Source organism: Tachysurus fulvidraco, chromosome 17 (assembly GCF_022655615.1).
Source record: "Tachysurus fulvidraco isolate hzauxx_2018 chromosome 17, HZAU_PFXX_2.0, whole genome shotgun sequence".
Taxonomy (NCBI): domain Eukaryota; kingdom Metazoa; phylum Chordata; class Actinopteri; order Siluriformes; family Bagridae; genus Tachysurus; species Tachysurus fulvidraco.
The window spans coordinates 13,817,400-13,839,476 of record NC_062534.1 but is presented as its reverse complement, the minus strand read 5'-3'; the positions used below and the strand labels follow the sequence as shown (position 1 = coordinate 13,839,476).

Below are 22,077 nucleotides of genomic sequence, written 5' to 3'. Positions count from 1 at the left end.
CTGCTTAATTAATATTCATTCCTGACACAGAGCCAGTAAGAATTTTGAGGCTGGAGGTGCTGAGCATGACATCTACAGATAAAGGGATTTGGGCATCTACTCAACCAGGGCAACACTGAACCAGGGCAACACTGCCATCTACAGCCCAAAGCCTTAGAGCCTAGTAAAGCAGAATTCGGGAAAGTATTTTTTAAAAATTATAAATTCATTGTGTGTGTGTGTGTGTGTGTGTGTGTGTGTGAGTGTGTGTATATATATACACACACACACACACACACACACACACACACACACACACACACACATATATATATTAAATGTCCTACCTCCATTAAAATCAATAAAGGATCGTTAGACATTGAGTTTAGTTGAAAGATTTTTTTATTAATTTATAATACAGGTTTTTAGGCATACTGTATTTTTACATTTAATATTCTGCAGCTAATTTTATAAGCAATGTTTTTTAATACGCACTCACTGAGGGATGACCACTCAAAGGAAGAGTGAAGACCACTGGACATTGATCTGATCCCCCCCATATCATTTGGGCCATCCCTCTTCAAAAACCCGTCTCACACTCTCACCAGTCGACTTTTAAACGTGTAGCAATTAAAAGCTGAAATACAGACACAAGATTACAAATAACTTTGTTTAGAATTCCATTGTTATTAATATTAATATTAATTCTCCACAATTTGAAGTCAAAAGAAAAGCAGACAGCATAGAAACATTAGGAAATAAAACATCCATTTTTCCTCCTAACCCGATGGTGAGGCCCATTAAGGGATGCCACCCCTGTTCACTTGCAGTCTTTTCTGATGCCAGTGGAGCTCATCGGGGTGCTCCAGGAATCCACCATGCTTACAATGCAGCCTTTATGGCCAAGGCTTTCAGGCAGGAGCCCACTAACAATTCCCTTTTTTTTATTCTTTGCATCAGGCGGTGGTGACGGTCCCTCAGGACATCTTAGCAGACAAAGTGTGACAATGTGGCTAAGGAGATGAGTTTCTCACAGTTCAAGAACATATGGCAACCTTTTCACTTCCTTTTCAGGCAGACAGACATTCCAAGAACACAAGAGGTGAACAGTTTTTCCAAGAAGTCAGGTACACACCCAAGGTAAGAAAACACTAGACTAGGGCATGCACAGGTGTCGACATAGCCATCACATCAGAGGGGGAAAAAGCCTTATGAGTGAGTTCAAATTCTTGCTTGGTCCAGCGTCAAAAGGCATATGGGGTGGGTCATGGCATATCCCTTCAGTCCACCAATAATGTCATGGCAAAACTCTCTCATCCTATTTGTACAAAGCAAGAGATTTCCAAACAGGTTGTGTTTCAGCTGTGAAGTGATGTTATGTTAACCATTGTGGGCTTTAGATACGAGTCTAAATAGAGCACAATCAATGGTGATGATCAGATGTGAGAGTTTATGTGCCAGCTAGCCCTTAAGAGCTGAGCCACGTCCAAAACCACTTTTTCAGTCAGACAAGACTCTATGATTATGTGGAGAAAGGGACCTTGATATTCTCTCTAGAGTACAAGAAATTCTCTACACAGTTTCTCTCACTCCTATTTTATATTTTCCTTTTAGTTATATGGATATTTGATATTTGGATTTTTAATAGAGCTCTATGTACAAAGGATCATGGTTTTACTAAGCAAAAAGTCATTTGGCAAGAAAACAGGGCAAATGAAAGAATGAAATTGAGTACTTGGCACAGAAGGTTTCCAGCTACTATACAGGAATAAAGTGAATGAAAAATTGATCTGACCCTCTGAGCCATTCTATAATCATTCAGAATGCGTCACAGGTTGGCGAGCAGAAAAAAGGGAACAGGGACAGAGGAATAAAAGGCATGTTCAGGGATCAGGAAGGTGGTTTCTCTTCTGTTTTACAGCAGTAAGCAGCAGCTGCTTTCTGTAGTCTTCTCCCGGTTTCTTTGGCCTTAAAAGAAAAAGCAAACAAATGAACAGCAGGCAAAAATATCACTGCTCCAACAAAGTACCCAAAATTCTACCAGACTGCATTATGTTTTTAGTGAGCTTTCAGAACTGATGAGTAAGGTAAACTAAGTAAACAAAAAAAAAAAAAACGATATCCTTCACAGTTATATACATTTATTAGGAAACTATGATCAGGCACCTCAAAACTGGTGTGCGTGTGTGCTTTTTTTTAGGCAAATAATTTAGGATTTATGTAACCATTATTAAATTAGAAAATAAGTCGCTATCAAGTCAAGTGAAAGCAAATATAACCCTTACATAATGTAGAACTTGAATAGTTCATCAATTAATAGCTTGTTAAAACACTCTAGAAAGTAACTTGACTCTTTCAACAGAAACTGTATTGTTATCAGATAGTAACTTGCTGCAAAAATATCTGAAGCTTTTAAAACTGGTTTGAACTTCAAGCTTATAAACCTGCTTCTCTTATAGAACTGTAAGTGTATTTGCTGATTTTACAACAATTCACGATTTTACTCTTCTCATAGGTGTCTTAAATTCCTTGTGTGTAAAAATAAATAGTTTTTTGGCTGTTGAGCCACAATCCCAATATAAAACAAATCAACACCATCATTGGTCAAGGTCAATGATTTTTAGGACCCATTACACCAGATGTGTTTATCATGTCTGATTTAATCCCAAATCGTTATTTTCAATGCCTGGAAAAAAATTGTGTGAATATTTGTTCAACGACATCATGAAAAATGTGTCACTCATATTATAAAAAATACAATTCCAGTTAAAAATAAGGAGCAAACAGAGTTTGCCACAAAACAAGAGCTAGCGTTATAGGGTGGTGCAGTGAAACAAATAAAATCTGATTTAACCCAGGTTAAAGTTTAACCTTTGTTGGTGTAACTATGTCATGTGATTTAAATGGTTTATCATATACACACTAACACAACACACTTTAGCTCTCCAGACATAGCAACTGTACGACATATAATTTATCTGAAAGTCCCACCCCTGATAATACCATAGAACAAACTGTTAGCTCAGGAGGTTATTTCACAAGTTTTAGTAACACACCCTTTCATTGTTTCCATACTGTCATACTTCTACTGCTTTATATAAAGAAACATTATAGATTATAAAAATGCACTGAATTTACTATAACATGGAGACGTTTTAGTTTGTATCATATTTTACAAAGACTAAAATACAAGTACATGAATACACTCAAGTCTGTTAACTGAGCTGAATAAGGGAAACATGGCAGCTTTGAGTAGATGTGATGCAACGTATAATAACGTTACTATTTACACTAAAAGTTACAGATAATCTCAGATAATCTCCATATAACTCTAATAAGAGAAATTAAGCATTTCTGGAAGTGTAGAAATCTAAGTATGGATGAAGGACAAATCATTATAGTCTGGCAGTGATTTTAAAATATGAGTTTTTAGAATAAACTCTCAGAAAAAAGCATCAAATAATTTTAAATAGAAAATGAACATGCTGTTAAAGATTAATAGCCAAAGAATTTGAGAAAAAGAAAGAGCCCACACATTGAAGCATGCTCCGGATGTGTTTGTAAAGGGACAATTCAGCTCTTACCATGAGAGTTGGGCTCTGGCAGTGTCTCTCTGGCAACCAAGTGCATAACAGTTGTTCGGCCAGGAGGCAACTTCAAGGCTATTCAAAAAAAATGGTACAGTATTAAAACACTGGTTAATGACACTTTACCAATGTGTAATTCTCAGCAAATAAAAAACAAACAAAAAAAAAAAAACAAAAAACAGGAAAGTAAAAGGAAGTCATCCAGGCCACCAGGCTGTGCCGCTTACCTCCTAGTGTGACATTGCCGTGCAGGAACCTGCCCTGAAAAATCAGTCTTAGAATACTGGGGCTGCTCACCTGCTCCTCTTCCCATCCTCAAAACAAAACAGAGACAAAATCACCACATCACTTAGCACATGCTGTGGGAGGAAGCATATCTGAAAGCATGTAGATCAAAACAAAGGATGTTCAAAGCTACTTAATAAAGATTCAGATTAACTTAAGCTAAATATTGTTTTCACTAGCCAGAAACTGCCTTGAGTTGAACGGACTTGAAAATTAACTGAAACTGAGCCATTTTATTCGTTATCCAAAAATTACAATGCCTTCTAGTTTACTTCCAAACTTACCTGCGGGCCAGTGTTCAAAGACGTGATGAGCAATGTCTGTGGCTGAGTCATTAGGGGAGAAGGTGAAGTCCTGTGTCTTACCACTCACAAGGATCAGGCGCAGGTTCACCTGAAAGCAACAAAAGTCCCGACCAGTGAAAATACAACCAGTGAAAATGCCAATGTTTTCCGATAGTGTGCTAGATGAACTGCGTGTCTCTCAAATCAGTCCTTCCCTAAAATACTTCCTGTTTAATGGACATTCATGCACAGATGGACAAGGTAGGGCAAAAAGATGCATTCCTGCACTCTCTGGTGCCATGAAACTGAGAACAACCTGCCCTTTGCTTCTCTCTCTCTTGCTCGCTCACTTTTTTATCTTCCTAATGTAGTAACCTTAGGTGTGCCAGACATCCCTGTATAGAGCTATTAAATTTTCATAAACTCAGTCACTGAAGCTGAAAGCAGTACAGTTGAATTGTACGGTCCATTAAAAGACAACTGCAGCACACACCAGTAGTTGGCAAGACCGACAGCAAATCAAACAAAAACAAATAAGCCTGCCTCTACAAGCTGTTATAAACATAACCAGCCAGACCTCAAATTGCAGCCTAAAAACATAAAAGAAACAAGGACGATGTCATAGTAACATAAAATGCTAGGAATCATGTGTTCAAAGCTGAGAAAACATCTGAGTCATGATTATATCACATTTCTGATATCCTGAATTGGTGTCAGCACTCCATACATCATGAACCTAAAGGCCTAGAAGCAAACACAGTGATCATCTGGGCACCAAAAGTTCAGTGTAAAAGAGTGAAGCCAGGTGCAATCCAGAAATACCTAACTGACAGCATTAAAAAGGTTAAATGTAACATATTGGGAAATATTAGCTAGTAAGCAAAAAGAAGTCCAGTGTGCTTGACCACATCCATGTTTTCCAGAAATTCTACATTCGTTGTAATAGCTAACAATTTAGTTTGCCTGTATTTGCCTGATAATGTGTCTGATGTAGAATATCATGTCTATGTCCTTGATAACTATTGCATTATTGCATATTATTTGTGAGTGTTAGTTTGGAGAAAAAATAAAAAAGGTTAGAATTTATGCAGCGTCATTGGACCATTTGCAAGTGACCTGATTTGTTTTGAACATCCTGCTCTGAAAGGGAAGCACGGATGGCAGCTCTGTTGCACTGTGTATTGAGGTTAGGTACCACCAGACCTTATTACTGCTCCTAAAATAAAACGAAACAAGGAACAGTGTCTCAGCTTGCTTTGAGCCTAGCAGAATGCAAAAAGAGGTCTCTTATTCAGCTTTTTATTTCAACGATAGCTTAAAAGGGTACATTTTGTGCCATTTCTGGTTTCAAATGACTTGGTTTAAACATTACATCACCCACATGCTGTATGCAGTTCTTGGCTAGGATTAAATGCACTCGTTCAGAATAAGGTGGAGGATGAGGGATCGAGGGGAAAAAAAGTCAGTTGGTCTTGGCACAGCTTTCAGTTTTAGTCCCTTTGCTGCCAGTAGGCCCCAGAGACAGAACAGGGTCATGAAAGAATGGGGGGAGAAGAAAAAGGGGGGAAAAAAAAAAAAAAAAAAAGAATGCCTGAGACAAAAAACTGCAACTCATCATTTGATTTCATGCAGATCTCTCACTCTCTCTCACTCATTCCCTAAAAGCAGAAGTGAGGAAAAAAAGAATTTCCTGTTTTTGTGTCGCACACTCACAGAATTACAAAAAAATGTATACAAACGGAACTGCAAAAAAATTCTCATTTCCTTTATCAGAAATGAGAATGCCATACATAACAAATGTGTGTCTGATTCCTGAAACTTGCTGTATGACTTTAAAAAGAGAGGTGACGATGAATCAGCTTCATCTCTGTCGACACAAGCTCCCACTCACCGGTCCTCTGTTTACATGGCATGTGCAATAGACACACCTTGATTTAACCTCAAATACATCTACACAAAACACACCCTCATATACGCAGGTGTTGTGACTACATTCACATTCATCTGGACAAATCTCTTTTGAACTTCTATCAACACGAGACAGCGTATTTGTCCAGCAAAAACAAAAAGCTTTTTGAAAACGCTCACCTAAGTAGACAAATCTGAAAATGTCTTTTTCACCTTGTATCTGACCTACGAAAACATTAAAAATTATATTGGATTTTTAGTCATGTGATGTAGTCATGTGACCCACTCAGGTCAAAACAAAAACAACTTTAAAGCCTTGTGCGTAAATCTGGTGCTTATTCTTGGCTCATTCCTGGGATTTAATTGTCTCATTAATTAAACAATTAATGAGACAACCATTAAAAAAACAGGGATTTTTAACCCTGCAGTGATTTCTATGATGAGCTAAATGTTTGGGGTTAATGGGGACACAGGGTTCAGACTTGGCTGAGATGGACAAGACAGACCACTGACGAAGAGCAGCTAACTGAAAGAAGAATCACAAAGTGATGTAACTCATGCAAAGTTTGAAGGAGAAAAAAAATTGTGTTTTAATTAAGTGAACCAACATCAAACATCACTCTGACCTTGACTAGGATAAATCGGTCAATAAAGATGAATAAATAAATATCAAAAGTCTAATTCACCCATTACACAATAAGTTTTGCACACTTTTCTTTCCGTAGACAGGTAAAAAAGCCACTCAATGTTTACATGATTACAGATGAGAGAGACAAATTTATCTGCATTCTCCAGTATTCAGAAACTTGTTTACAATCCCAAATTTGAACCAAAACTCAGCTATTGACTATAGACAGAACTGTCAAGACAAGTTGACCTGGTTTTGGGTTAAATTATAGGCAGATTTAATGATGCCATCAATATTCACAAAAGCGCTTGGCTTTTTCCTGACACACTGGCCACAAACCAGTTCAGCAGCATCAATGATCCTTTACTGTATTATGCCTTTTATTCTATGCATTTTCCTCTTTAGTTTTTACCAAACATGCCAGGGTCTTAATGCCCAAAAACATTGGTTTCTGTCTGATCTGACCATAAAACTCATGCATTGAACCTATAACGTTAGTGAAGTTCATATTGTTGAGTGCTTTCAGAAAAGGTCTATAAAGGGGATAATCTATTTGCTGCTTTTGAAATCAACTAAACAGCAATTCTGAATCTTTATCTCCATCATGATCTGTGTGTGTCCATGTCTGCCGAATTGCTACAATATTACTTTTATTGTGTGCCTACTATTTATTTAAACCACATGTACACTACATACAATTTTGCCCTTTCTTTTGAAGCATGGCACCATTCGAGCCTAATAAAACTGATATGTTTACGTTCAAAACACATTTAAGAAGCAGTGCTAAGAAAATCTTTAGGGTTCTACATTGCTATATATGAGGGACTTATTGATTTGAAGGACTAAAGCTAGTACAAAATGTACAAAATACCAATTATTTTATGATTATCTGTTTAATTAAATGAAGGTGCCAAAAAGTGTGATCGCTTAAAGTCCATTCAAAGCAACAGAAGTTTATGTTGTTACGCAGACAGTGACTACACCAAGTTGATAACCATGACAAGAAGACAAGGATCTTGTAACATCACGAAGCTACATGACTGTTTTCATGTAGACCATTTCCTTTTTGTGTGATTTTAATCACTGCAGTCCAGCAATCAGATCGGTCAAGGAGTGCTGCCTTGTTTGGAATTTTAGGATGTCCCGTCACTCCTTCTCTCACACATACAACTATCTGGCGTCTGCCAATGGACATTAAAGAACAGAACAATGAAGCACACAATGAGGTCACACACATCATTCTATTTACAAACGCATAGCTCCTCAAAAAGCTGGTGAGAAGCTTGACCCCAACCCCCCACAACCTGCCCCTAAGGGATTTAGAGTGTTAAGAAGCAAATCCGTGGTGGATAATGGGTAGTTGTAACATTTTCAACAACAACAACAGCCTCACCACCTCCAACACATGTACCCTCTGTTCCAAACTCTAAAGAAACTGCATATTAAATCTATCATATTACCCTTAGCAACACTCACGTCATTAATATGAATTTGCATAAGAGAACAATACAGTGTTTCAGAGCTGACCTGAAAACGTAAACTGACCATAATATTAAAAAAAGCAGGGCATGAGATCTCTAGAAGGTCAAGCATTACACCAAACTTAATACAGTTTATACAGATTCCTTAAGATGATCTGTATTGAAAGATTTCTCCATTTCTAATGGCAGAGAACTTATAGAAGTTTCAGGTATCCGTCTGATATTTCAAATCAATTATTCATACTCAAAAATGCTCTGATACCAACAAATACTATGGGACGTACGCCTAGTGTATGTCGCCACGGTACATCCGGCTGCATTTCATAATTACTGATGGCTATCATAGCTAAGCAGTCTGCAAACTGTGCTCTTGAAAATATGCAGGATGAATTACAGTATCTTCCTATCGTCCATGATGGTGGCTGACCTGACAGTGCAGAACAGCATCAGTGAATGTCTGATGCTGTTTAATATAGTTTGTATATAGTTAGTGTATAGTTAATAGTGTCCAGGAAGCTTTTACTTGTATGAAAGCATGTTGAAAATTAATTCATAGGTTTACAGACAATACTTTAAGTTCAATGTCTATCGGCTTTTCAATTTTAGGCCTTTCGACTTCAGGTAAAGTGGAACATCTGTATGGAACCTTGAAAACTTGTCCCATTTGGTTTGAAACAGAACGTGTTGACATACAGAAATTACATACTAGACATCATATATAAAAAATTGCTCAAATATACTAAATACGATAATTACACAAATACACACAAAACCCCTATTCAATTTGAAAAAGTATTCTTGAGAGAACATTAAAAAGTGACGATCCAATTTATTTGTAGATTCAATTCTAGATCATACTTCATTCTAGTTGTTCGTGCTAGGCCGTGTCTCAAACCGCACAGTGAAATATGATGTAAAGGATAAGTGGACAGTGGGGGACAGAATACTTACTGTGTCCTGTGGTTCTCTCGGCGAGCTCATGGCTGTTGTTGAGGAGGAAGGCACACAGGAAATGGTGTGTTGGAGGTGGCAAACCCTGGCACAAAGAGCCTGTATGTGCTTTTCTCTCAAGCCTTTTTCTGCTTCACACTGCCTGGCACCAAGACAAACATTCACACCATTCCCAAGCTGGATTATAATACTGTTTATAACACATTTCATAAAGTAAGGTGGTAATTAACCAAGTCATAACGTCAATGTGTCGCAACACTGACAATATATGACACCAATATATAAACTATTCAATTAACCCCCAGACACACACAGATGATATATATATATATATATATATATATATATATATATATATATATATATATATATATATATCTGCGTATGTATGTGTGTATATCCGATATCAGACTCCATTTTGACAGCATTTTGTTTTGTCGTTTTCCTTACCATCCGCCCCTATGTTGTCTACATTTAATAAACTCTAAAGTGAGAGTAACGGTACAAAACAAAAATATATGAAACAGTAATTTCCTGATGAAAACGACAAGCTGGTGCGAGCTGAGCATCAACAGCTGATTAGCATCCAGCTAAATTGCTAAAAAAAAAAAAAAAACACTACAGAATATATTAATCCTATGCCTTTTTGTAACACCGTTAGCCAAAATGGTACATAATAACATCCCAGTAAAACGTTACATACCTTTAGACGAGGCTTGATATCACATATATTGATGTAAAAGTGTCCTAGTGCAGCTGCATTATCTGACCGAGAGAGAAGTTAGCCAGCTAGCCGATACTGGCACTAGCAAACCTGCTACCGTACAAGCAGACGGCCTAATTGCGCGAACAGACGTAGCTAGCTCCACAAGGTCAAACACATTCAGTACACATCGAATAAAAATAATATCATTAATGTTTCGTTTGCTGACGAAACATTGGGAGGTCAACCAGCCTAACTAAATAAACCGTTTATGTTGGAACCGCGATGGCTCCCCGCTAGCTGGCCTTCACTAGCAGCAGCAGCAGGCTTCCGTTAGCCGTTCACAGGGAACTGAAACAGTTTGTGACTGCGGCAGAAAATAAAGAGGAACCGAGACCGATCACAGAGCACGATCGGGCTCAAAAAACACACGTTTTTCGATACAACGGCTCTAAAACAATAAAGTAAAATCACAGAATGACACATTAACTCCTTAATCGCTCAGCTAATAGGTATAGCCATAATGTATTTCGATTCTTTTCGGTTAAAAAACACCATCGGTGTCGGGTTCAGATTAATGGCTGAGTATTTAAAGACACCGGAAAGCAGCTGGACCTGCACGCAGTGACGTCACCGCGCAGGCTGACGGGAGGTGTAGTTTATTCACTGCTCCATTAACACACTCCATTTTGATTTCAATTCTGCCTCTTCTTTAACCTATTTATTTTATGTGTAATAGGTTAAACTACTTGTGTCCTGTGCAACGAGGTCTCTGAATAAGACTTGAAGTTTGGCATCTGTATATCTAAGTAAATTAGTAGTTTAATGTTTACAGTGTTAAGTGTTTGTTCTGTGGGTCAAAATGTTGATGTAAATAAATTAAATGAAAACTAAGTTTAAATAGTCAAATAAATTGCCTGTGTAATGCCACTGTTTTCTATAAGAAATTTCTTTATGTGACAAAAAATCATGTCACATATGGCAAGGAAACCAATTTATATAAAAGAATATTGGGAATAAATTGTAGACATGGACACAAGTTTTGCATTACTTTTACATTCTAATGTTCACATGCTTTAAGCTTGAGACACCCAGATCTCTTAAATTGGAACTTTTTTTTTTGGGTCATGTTCATTTTTCCTCATTATTTGATTTGTTCTATCCTATTAAATATTAAGAACAATATATTCTAAAAAAAAAAAAAAAAAAAAAATTCCATTTATCATTAACGTGAAGAAAGGAAACATTTTGTCACATATACATTACAGCACAGTGAAAATATTTCTTTACATAGCCCAACTTTTGGTGGTTGGGGTCAAAGTACAGGGTCAGCTGTGATACAGCGCCCCTGCAGAGGGTTAAGGGGTCTTGCTCAAGGGCAAGCTTGGCAGTGCTGGGGTTTGAACCCTGATCCTCCCACCAACAACCCTGCTACCATGCCCTCGTCAAAACAAGTAATATAATAGAAAATATTTTAAGTAATAATATCTATGTTGTTGAAAATAAATGTTTGCAGTAAGTCTCAGAATCATCCAAAGCATCCAACATGTAAAATCCAGTCATCCTACAAATGAAAACATTTGTTTATTCCATTACAAAAAAAAGTTTTTAGAGACAGCAGCTAGAAAGTAAAAGTCTCTATGAATGGTAGGATTCCAGCTGGTACAAAGAGATTTTTGGAACAACACTATACAAGAAGAAGAAGAAGAAGAAGAAGAAGAAGAAGAAGAAGAAGAAGAAGAAGAAGAAGGTGTTTGGAATCACTCTATGTAAGCATCTGGCTCAGGTTCTTCGTTAGATAACCTGATACAATGTCAAACTGATGGTAGGCCAATTACTTAAATGATAATGATAAATGATTTGGAGGTGTGTGAAGATTTTATCTTGGTAGCTATAAGGTTCCTTATCTTTACTTGTTAGTACTATTAACTCTTGTTAATAGTATTTTATAAAGTCCTTAATAAAACATTCTATTGCATCAAATTGTATTTAATCAATCAATTTTATTTAAAAAAGAAACAATACACAAATTGCACAGAAAATGAATTCTTTTCATTTAAACAACAACAAAAAGTAAAACAACATAGAAATACAGTATTATACAAAAGTAAAGGCACTACAGCAGAAATAATTTATGTGTCAAAGATGATCTAATATAATACAAAACATCACTGTGTAAACATTACACAATACACTTACACATGACTAGTGAACAGTCTAATAAATTAATGAAATGAAACTAAATTGTTTAATAAAATGTAAAAAATAATAAAAATAAAAAACATCCCATTAATCATGGTCCACTGTAAATTTTAAAGTGGTTAAAATCCACACTAATGGAAAACAGCACTAACATATGCTTCCAAGATGAAGGTTAAAACTGCACACTGCCAAGAAACACAGTCAATGACTGATCTACACCTGGTGTATGTTCACAAATATCTTTTCATAAACAACCATGTTGCGACACATACTACATGGTATTTCACTAACATTTATAACAATAAAGCACATTGTTCTCATTTGCATACCTAAAATATATTTATACATAAATATTTATTTAATTAATAAAAATGTGTGTAAACAAAACCCATTACACTTCTTAAAACAGTTAAAAAAATACAACTAATTATATGTAAATTCTCTTTAAGGCACAACCCATCAGAAACATGGGTTTATTAAAAACATAAAACAAAAAGAATTTATAACAGCTGCAGAAAGCCTTGTGGCAAGACCTCATTTAATGTAATGTATCTCATCCCCCAACCACAACTCACAATCATGTTACTTGCCAAATACTGATCAAATGTAATTTAGTAATTAATTAAATACATTTTTGAATGTAAACATACTCAAATTACTGTGATTCGGGTGCTAATATGCTGGATGGTGCTGTATTGTCATTATTCCCATGAGAATTTATTGGTTTTGTGCCCTGCTGACATCATGGGGGACATTGTGTTTACACACACACACACACACACACACACACACACACACACACACACACACACACACATATATATATACACACACACACACACACACACACACACACACACACAGTATATAAAAAAAACGAACATTCTAACAGTCACTTTTCTAAATAGTCAACTCCATATTTAATTATAAAATAATGGTAGTGGTATACCAGTACTACAGATCATGAAATGAGAAACATCTCATTTACACAACAAATAAGGCAATCTGCAGGTTAAAAATCATAGAATTGTGCGTATGTGAAATAAACCATGTTGTAAACACTAACCCATATTTCACTCATCCTTCTTAGGCAGCACTTCCTTCAACTTCGTTGATATTTTTGCAAGAATATATAGGCTTCTTTACTTCCAGAACAGCCTCTGAATTCTGCTTGGCTTCTGAGCTGTTCCTGACTCCATACCCAAAGTAAATCAAAAAGCCTACAAGAATCATCAATAAATTTATAAGTGCAGGGTCAAACAGTAAACAGTAAAATCATCAATGACATTATACACTATTCGCTGACTTCTACATGGTAGTAATGGTGCATTCTTCAACCCTCATGTTACTTATGTCTCTCTGTGTTCTTTACACAATGATCTATATCTTTTCTGTTCTGTTTATCCTACACAAGGTGGTTAGGAGTCTGTGGTCTATAGCACTAGGCAGGGGGACACCCTGGATGGGATGACAACCCACTGTAGGACAAAATCACACACACACACACACACACACACACACACACACACACACACACACACACACACACACACACACACACACACACACACACACACACACTATGGAGAATTTAAAGATGCCAATCAGACTACAATGCATGTCTTTGGACTGGAAAAGGAAAGCAGAGTAACTGGAGGAAACCCATGAAGCACAGCGAGAACATGCAAACTCTGCAGACACAATGCAGCGGCAGGAATCGAACCTTTAACACTGAAAGTGCAAAGCAAATGTGCTAAGCACTAATAATAATCTCGAGACTTTTTGAATCAATCTTGCACCACTTGTATTACTGTCAGCTACAGTTATTCTATCTCTGTGCTTGGATTGAATTCCGAGTCACTTATAAGTAGGTTTAAATAAATCGTATTTCACGTCAAGACATCCTCAATTTAAGTGCTTAAAGGTTTATCTTACCAATAGCCATCCATACTGCAAAACGAATCCATGTTGGTCCATCCATCTGCATCATGAGGTAGATGTTAACAAAGATACTGACCAAAGGTAAGATGGGAAGCAGAGGCACCTGAAATGAAAAGGTAGAAGGTCATTGAACATACATACCTGACATATCAAATGATAAGCAAGGTACATGCATGAAATAGGAGGGATGAAAAGCATTTTGTGCTCTGCAGTCAAATCAATAGAAAGACAGGTAGTGAAGAATGCATTTGTACCTTGAAGCTGAGGGCCTCGTTGCTCTGAGGCTGTCTCCAGATGATGACAATGCAGATGGTGGAGGCGATGCTGAGCACTGTCACTACAGTGACCCATACAGACTCCCCCTGTATGATGTTCTCACCCCACACTGCCAGCACTATGCACAGCAGAGTGAAAAACACACCTACACAGAAAGAGAGAGAAAGGCAGTCTTAGAAATTATCCTTTTTTTCCCATCACCTGAATCTTAAAATCTAGGGATCTGATTCTGAAAAGCAGTGTCAGTGTCAAAACTTAGTTCATTTCAGGGACACAATATGTGTGATGGCCTGGGGAACATTTAAATTTACAGCATTTAGCAGATGCCTTTACCCAGAGTGACTTAGATTTTTTAATAAAACTGAGCAATTAAGGTTTAAGGGCCTGGCTCAGGGGCCCAGCAGTGGCATTTTGGTGGACATAGGAATCGAACTCACAGCCTTCGGATTGGTAGCCCAACACCTTAGGCTACCACATCCCACTAGGGAACCTCATTGCATTTTTTTTTACCACTGCATTTGTTAAACCAGTTCCTTACACATGCTTGATCTTTGAGTGAAAATATATAGGTAAGACATTAAAATTAAATAATAAAAAAAAAACATTTCTGTGAAATATTCTAATATTTGATGAAACTGCAACATCCTATGAGATTTCCAAGCCTTCACACATATGATGTTGACTAACTCAGAGATTTTTTTTATCTGAACATAAGACAGATTGTATTAAAGCTCAACACTTTCATGACTCTGTTGTTTTGCATGTCTTGACAACAACAGCTTGTGGAGACTTGGCTCAATTACTGAGAGGATTTTGAAGCAGCTCTGATCTGATGTTAAAAATGGAAATACATTTTTTTTAGGTTGAGAAATACACATTTTTTATCCTGATCAAAAGTTCATCTGTTTTCATGTACGATCACAATGCATAATATGAGTACACATGTTCACTCAGAAAATGAAGAGCTGCAGAAACTCAATTCTTAAATATATCCAGCATGAAGAACTTAAATTCTGAACACTAATAAGTTCATTTTAATTGTTGGAGAATTGAGAATGATCTGATGAATCTGATTGTCTCTCTGTTGATGCCCCTGATCACTATTTACTTCTGTTTTTTATGTGTTGTACCACAGACTGGTGTCATTATATATGGTGTCAATATGTCTCAGATGTTTCTTGCTACAATTTTAAGACATAATTGTAGTTCTTGTGAAATTCTGTTTCTAACTCAAGCCCCTTTTCTTAGTTCATAGCACTCGCTTCCAGTTCTAAGTACGTAACTAAGTAAATTATGTTCTAAATGTGAAAAAGCCACCCGTTTTTATTGGAGAAACCTTTTCTTTAATTACATACCATACATTCCTGGCTTTCATCCCTTACAAATTTCAATGTTAGTGTCAAAATTTTCAAATATAAAATATATTTAAAGTTGTTAAATGCACAGAGTGAGTGAATGATGTCTTACAGGTAACAGCTGTAGTGACATAGGCAATGAGGCCTGAGGTCTTGGTGGGTGACTCAGAGCCAGGCAGCAGCAGATGTCTGAGGGAGAACGTCTCATTATGTGGCTTTTTCTCCAGCTCGGTCACATTCTCCTTTTCAGTCAGCGTCTGCAGCTCCAGCCGCTTTATGTCAGTGCTGGAATCCAGGCTGTATGGCTGGTACCTATATATATATATATATATATATATATATATATATATATATATATATAATAAATATAATAATTGCAATATTAACCTTAAATCATGCAGACAGAATGATAACACATTTTAAAATCACAGCAAAAATATCATCTTAGTTATGTACAATATTAAAAATGCTAATGAAACATGGCCCTTTACATGCTGATATGATTTGACTTGTATGATTTGAACTATATCTGAACAAATTTCATGTTTGTAAATACCGCTCTGTTTTCTTCTACTAGGATCATATTAAGATTAGTCATTTCGACCAAAAGCCATCAACCGAGTTAAAACCATCGGTTACACCCTCTAATGCCTCGCTTTATATGTCTTTGTGTGCCTTGCGAAAGCAAACCAACCTGAGGATGAGCACACACACTGCCACCAATGTGTAAGCCAACAGGGTCCCAATAGACATAAGATCCACCAAAGCAGCCAGATCGAATAAGAAGGCCATGAGAGCTACACAGAGAAAAGAAGTCAGTGTATAGTAGTTCAGTCAAGTAGAGAATAAATCTGTAAACCTGTAAGAACACAGCAGTCCTGACTATAAGTACAAGTAAGCTTTGGCGATAAAATAATTTTATCATCTCTAAATAATATTACTATATTACTTTATTAAGTCAAGTCAAGTCAAGTCAAGAAGCTTTTTATTGTCATTTCAACCATATATAGCTGTTGCAGTACACAGTGAAATGAGACAACGTTTCTCCAGGATCAAGGTGCTACATAAAACAAAGACAGAGCTAAGGACATGTAAGTAGTCTTAGCCACATAAAGTGCAACTGTGCAACCTGGTGCAAACAGTGCAGGACAAGACAAGCAAGACAGTGCAGGACAAAAGACAGTGCAGGACAAAAAAACAGTGCAGACATTAAGTTACAAGACAATACAAAAAGTACAAAAAATGCAATACACAAAAGACAGTAACAGAAACAGCGCCGACCGACCGGTGATTAGACTACTAAATTTACTAAAAATCACACACAAGCATAATCCTGAATGGCACTCCAACTCTACCTGCAACAATGCCAGACACAATGGTGGCAAGCATGGGGGTCTTTGTTTTCTTGTGCATGCGGGAGAGGAAACGGAACAGCAGGCCATCCTCAGCCATGGCAAAGATTACACGGGGCATGGGGAACATTGAACCCAACAAGCTAGAACCAGGCAACAATAATACAAATTAACATGCAAATCCTAACAAGAAAACAAAACTTTCAGGCCACAGAAATCAATGAATCAATAAGTAAATAATAATATTAATAAACTAAAAAGGATGCAGAGATAATCCTTTCTTTTTCAAGAACAATCCATTTGAAATTTTGAAGAAAAAAAATCTGCTGAAAGTAATTTTACATTTTCTTGTCTAACCTTAAAAAAAAGAAAATATACAAGTGGCTTGAATCTTTTTTAGATGTTTTTTAGACCTTTTTTAGAGAGAGAAATAAAGTCTGTTTCTCCGATTTCCAGTTCAATCACACATGCCATCAGCAAGTGAAGGAGGTTTATGATAAGGTACAGTGTGTTGGGTATTCTAAAATAATTTACTGCTATAAAAATCAGAACAGATGGGTCAAAGGGATGTCTGCTGCCAAGTAGTTTAAAGAACACACACACCTGGTTGAAAGAGCGCAGAGGGAGCCTACAGTCACAATGTAGCGGGCAGGTATCCATTGCACATATTCAAAAGCCTCAGGCAATGGACTATCAGTGTTTAGAAGGTAGTAAGGCATCATCAAAGTGAGAGCTGCAGACACTCCAAAGTAAGCAACGAAGCAGATGAGCAGTGAGGCCACTATGCTTATTGGAATTGAACGCTGCGGGTTTTTGGCTTCTTCACCTATGCGAAAAAGGGACAATCTGTTAGCTGGCACTTTACCTAATAGAATAATGGATGTTACACTAAAAATGGTGTGTGACCTACTTGTGGTTGCAATGCAGTCAAAACCCACAAATGCATAGAAGCAAGTGGCTGCACCAGACAAAATCCCAGAAATGCCAAATGGTGCAAAACCTCCTGTGCCAAAGTCCGAGGTGCTAAAAATACAAGATACATACATACTTTAATTCTGTAACAGAGGGCCTAAAATGTTAAAAAATAAAGATATATTGCACTGTTACTTCAATGTAATAAAGGATGTAATGTATGTACATACATTAAGAATTTATTGCTCATTAATCACAAATCTTAGATTTTCCAGATTTTTGTTTCTACAACAATATACATGCTGTCTATTTGCATGTGACCACATTTCGTGATCAACACAATCAACACTTTCTTGAAAACAACACCTTCTGCCACCTCCTACACATCAGAGGTAGAGTTGGTTGACTCACTGGGGTACTGGAGGACTTTTGTTGTTTTTGATGTCCTCCACAGAGATGTTCCAGTTGGCAGTGTCGCCCTTCACAAAGCCAGCAATGATGACAAAACTCAATACCACCAGGTTGATGCCTGTGAAGATCTTGTTCACCAGGGCTGACTCACTCACGCCAAACGCCAGCAGGCCTGCAGAGTGGGAGGTGAGAGTTGCAGAATTATTGCCATTACTGTCTTTTAGCACAGACTCTTCCTCAATAACAGTTAAAGTTGGGCATTAGTATGTATCACTTCTGTATGTAACTGCAAACCTCAGGTGCTGTACACACTCGCCATTGCATAAATACACAAAATATTATTAATATCAAGTGGTGTTCTGTCAGTTTAGACAGAGAAAAATGTAAATAAATGTGATATGCCATTAAAATCTTTGCAAGATTCAAAGAAAACGAACTCACAAGTAAGCAGTATGACAAGGCAGAGCGCAAACAGATCTGGATATTTTGCCAGCACGTTCCCAGTTTCTGGAAGTGACATGTATTTACTGAAAACGTTTGAGATGCTCCTATTGACCAGGGTGTCGAAAGTAGAGCTCCAGGCTCGGGCCACACTGGCTGTTCCTAAAGAATAAAGCAAGAAGAGAGAATGACTGTAGTGTAGGCACACTACACTACACTCACAGGACCTTTACATACAAACACTTATGCTTTATGTCAGACAAACTGTAACAAGTTCTAGTGTTTTACATTATTTATAATCTCTAATGAGCTGACAGCTAATTCATCTATTAGGATTCATAACTGGCAAAGCCACTCATAAGTGTTACTAGGCTTCTCTTTAATGTCAAGTGGTCACTTTAAGTAGGAATTAATTGCAGGTGGCCTCTGCACTGTGTTCTTTTATTCCCAGTTAAACTGTCTCTATTTACTGGAACATACTTCACCAACTCACCTATTACATAGGATAGAATGAGGTTCCATCCTGTGATAAATGCCCAGATTTCACCCACTGTCACGTAACTGTAGAGGTAGGCGGAGCCTGTTTTTGGGACACGTGCTCCGAATTCAGCGTAACATAGACCTGCAAGCACTGAGGACAGAGCGGCAATCAGGAAGCAAATCACTATGGCTGGGCCAGCTTTCTCCCGGGCCACTTCTCCAGCTAGAACATACACTCCAGCCCCTAATGTGGCTCCAACTCCCAGAGCAATGAGGTCCAGAGTGGACAGACAGCGAGCAAAGCGAGTCTCCATTTCAGTGGTGTCCAGCACACGCCTACGCATAAGCATCTTCCCGAACTCGATCAACTTTGTGTGCATCATGGTGGCAAATCAATCACAGTGAACAACGGATGTTGAAGAAAAGACTGGAAAGAAGAAAAAGAAAACATCAGTGGGTTGAACTGTTTAAACTCAAGCTCGGATATTGTTTCCTAAATGGGTCCTGGAGCAGTTCTGTTACAATTCATCGTTGTACTGTACATAATCATACATCAGCTGTGAAAAGAATGAAATTTTTTTTTTTTTTACATTTTTTCAAAAATTCAAAAATCTGGATTACTTACATGTTAACCGCTAAACTTAACACAACTTAATTTAAGCAATATTCAAATTAATCAAAACATTTATTCAAACCTGAAGCATCATATACACACATATACTGTATCTTTCAGAGGTTTATTTAACGGAAGAAAAAAAAACATTCCTGTAAACCTGAATATCAGGAAATCAAGCAAATGAATCATAAAGGAATACTAAAAATGAAAAACAGGGAAGAGGAAGACAGAAAACATGCCAAAGATGTGTGTCTGGCCTGAAGGAGGAAGTCTAGTCAAGTAAGTAGCTCATTAAAATTTTAATTTGATTCCGTGTGAATGAATAATGATACAGGGAAGCCTTACAGTACATCAACGAAGAAAGATGACTGTCTATCTTTCTTTCTTGATGGACTAGTGCATAAAAATGCTACACTCTGGAATGTTCCTTTCACATTTTAAAGAAGGAAAGCCAGACAGATTGCAAGGAATTTTCCATTTTAAAAGACTTATTCTGAGTCAGGTTCCTGGTTTGCTCAGCAACCCGAGCAGCTGGGGCATGTTTGTTCAATCACGGCAGTTATAAACCTAATGAGACAGGAAACCAGGACAAGCTGGTTTAGATATTGCTCCATGCTTTGCTGTAAAGGAAATGAGTTAATGAGATTGTTTCAGCATTAACTCATCTGGCAACGACTTACAAGTAGCTTAAGATCTGCCAGAAAATGTGTGTATTTTATGGACAATCACAACAAGGACAGCAAAAAAAAAAAAAAAGATTCAGTGAGGAACACTGTCAAAGAATACTAACTACTACAAATGACTCACTTTATTTACTATACATATACTGAAAGCATATTTAGTACATCTTTATTCAGATGTTTCATCTTTATCTAGTACATAAAATCTCTCTCTGTCTGAATGACAGGATGTAATGCCATCCTATTCACCTCTGGCTCTCTATCCAGAATGTTATTTTAGAGTAGGAATAATGGATTTTAGGACAACGTGTGATGTACCTGCTACACATACTACAGAAGGCCACAGCGACAACATTTTCACAAAATCCATGATGCGATGTCATTTAACCCATGAGGTCACTTGAGCCAGAAAAAGAAATGCTAGTGCAAAGCAATCACAAGACTAAAACTGTTCTAGTGTAACTTCAGCATGTGTTATTGTAAATATATGATGTGTTATTATTTTAAAGGAATATTCTTGCCTTTAATAAGCATGGTTATAATTTTAACTTAACCGGAACAGGAACCATTCCATTCAAACTAGTTCTGATGTAACACTAAAATCAGGATTGCATCATAAGCAAGAAATGGTGGGAGAGAATTAGTAGATATTGGTAGATTAAAAAAATGCATAAAACCATAAACAGTTTTAAAAGGACATGAAAATTGTGTACGAACATTTATAGTCTATGTGTCTTGCTTCACAGAAAAGTCCACGTGCTCCACGTGGAGAAGGTTCAACATTACCTACATCTGACAAGACAGGAATGTTGGGTTGATTTGCGCGGGAAAATAATAACGAATAAATATTAAACGAGATGATGGCGTCACATGATTAACATCGCCAGAGGCTTCTTATCTTTATATATATATATATATTACACATTTTGTCAGCTCTTCTCATCTGATGTCCTTAACTAGTATATAAGAAGCTACTCTGCGTTTTCCCACCATAATTTGACTAATTACGAAAAAAGGTTTAAAACGAGATTTCTGACGTTTCTAAGTAATAAACATGAGCCTAGAATTACCTGCGTGGGTTTGAGTGGATTTGGTCTCCCCAGATGTGTCCAGACGAACAACAGCGTCAGGTTTGTTTAAGCACCGGTCGTGAGCTCGTGCACTAAACTCTTCACTTCAGTGGTTCACAACGACAGCACAGGAAATCCATTTAAGGGGAAAAAACGCGGGCGTTTAGTTTCCTCAGTGACGTCAATGGACCAGTTCCTTCCAGTCGGTTCACGCTCGATGTCTGGGGTCTCTGTCTGTCTACCAGCACATGTTATTACAAATAATGTTTAAACCAATTTGCCTGTAATCACATTATTGGTTACATTGACCATATTATTGGTTATTGATTATTGGTTATATTGATCATATTATTGGCTATATTGATCATATTATTGGTTATTGGTTACATTGATCACACGACTGGTTATTAATTATATTGATCATATTTTTGTTTATTGATTATTGGTTATATTGATCATATTATATTGTATGTGGTAAATGAAACTGATGGCGTCATTGAGGAATTCAGAGTTGGGAGGTAGCGATGCAACAAGT

The 22,077-nt window shown here is 37.1% G+C and overlaps 2 protein-coding genes across 4 annotated transcripts; both read right to left on the bottom strand.

Moving 5' to 3' along the window:
- Positions 1-363: 363 nt before the first annotated feature.
- ubl3b (ubiquitin-like 3b) lies at positions 364-10,424 on the bottom strand. 3 transcript variants are annotated; one of them, XM_027135488.1, is made up of 6 exons: positions 9,807-10,424; positions 9,104-9,245; positions 4,136-4,244; positions 3,794-3,880; positions 3,564-3,641; positions 364-1,947 (listed from the first exon to the last, which is right to left on the bottom strand). In XM_027135488.1, exons 2-6 carry the CDS (start codon positions 9,131-9,133, stop codon positions 1,895-1,897), a joined length of 357 nt encoding a protein of 118 aa, XP_026991289.1. In that variant the 5' UTR covers positions 9,134-9,245; positions 9,807-10,424; the 3' UTR covers positions 364-1,894. The 3 variants fall into 3 exon arrangements, with proteins under 3 accessions (XP_026991289.1, XP_026991291.1, XP_047658068.1); XM_027135490.2 differs by having other exon boundaries at positions 9,104-9,241; XM_047802112.1 differs by lacking the exons at positions 9,104-9,245; positions 9,807-10,424 and adding an exon at positions 5,252-5,284.
- A 2,358-nt stretch (positions 10,425-12,782) lies between these two features.
- slc7a3b (solute carrier family 7 member 3b) lies at positions 12,783-22,000 on the bottom strand. Its single transcript, XM_027135486.2, has 12 exons — positions 21,543-22,000; positions 19,190-19,603; positions 18,697-18,858; positions 18,256-18,427; positions 17,843-17,955; positions 17,536-17,758; positions 16,936-17,075; positions 16,275-16,377; positions 15,693-15,892; positions 14,204-14,370; positions 13,944-14,052; positions 12,783-13,228 (listed from the first exon to the last, which is right to left on the bottom strand). The coding sequence occupies exons 2-12, from the start codon at positions 19,557-19,559 to the stop codon at positions 13,095-13,097; spliced, it is 1,893 nt and encodes a 630-aa protein (XP_026991287.2). The 5' UTR covers positions 19,560-19,603; positions 21,543-22,000; the 3' UTR covers positions 12,783-13,094.
- Between the last annotated feature and the right edge of the window lie 77 nt (positions 22,001-22,077).

Bases quoted from the DNA above. Each gene is read 5' to 3' on its own strand.
- slc7a3b (XM_027135486.2), bottom strand. From the start codon at position 19,559: ATGATGCACACAAAGTTGATCGAGTTCGGGAAGATGCTTATGCGTAGG. The intron at 18,859-19,189 runs GTGAGTTGGTGA...TTTATTCTTTAG, and splicing joins CATTCTATCCTATGTAATAG to GAACAGCCAGTGTGGCCCGA. The intron at 17,076-17,535 runs GTGTGTGTGTTC...GCCTGGTTCTAG, and splicing joins CTCTGCGCTCTTTCAACCAG to CTTGTTGGGTTCAATGTTCC.
- ubl3b (XM_027135488.1), bottom strand. From the start codon at position 9,133: ATGAGCTCGCCGAGAGAACCACAGGACACA. The intron at 4,245-9,103 runs GTAAGTATTCTG...TGTTGCTTTCAG, and splicing joins CGAGAGAACCACAGGACACA to GTGAACCTGCGCCTGATCCT. The intron at 3,642-3,793 runs GTAAGCGGCACA...TTTTTTGAATAG, and splicing joins CGGCAATGTCACACTAGGAG to CCTTGAAGTTGCCTCCTGGC.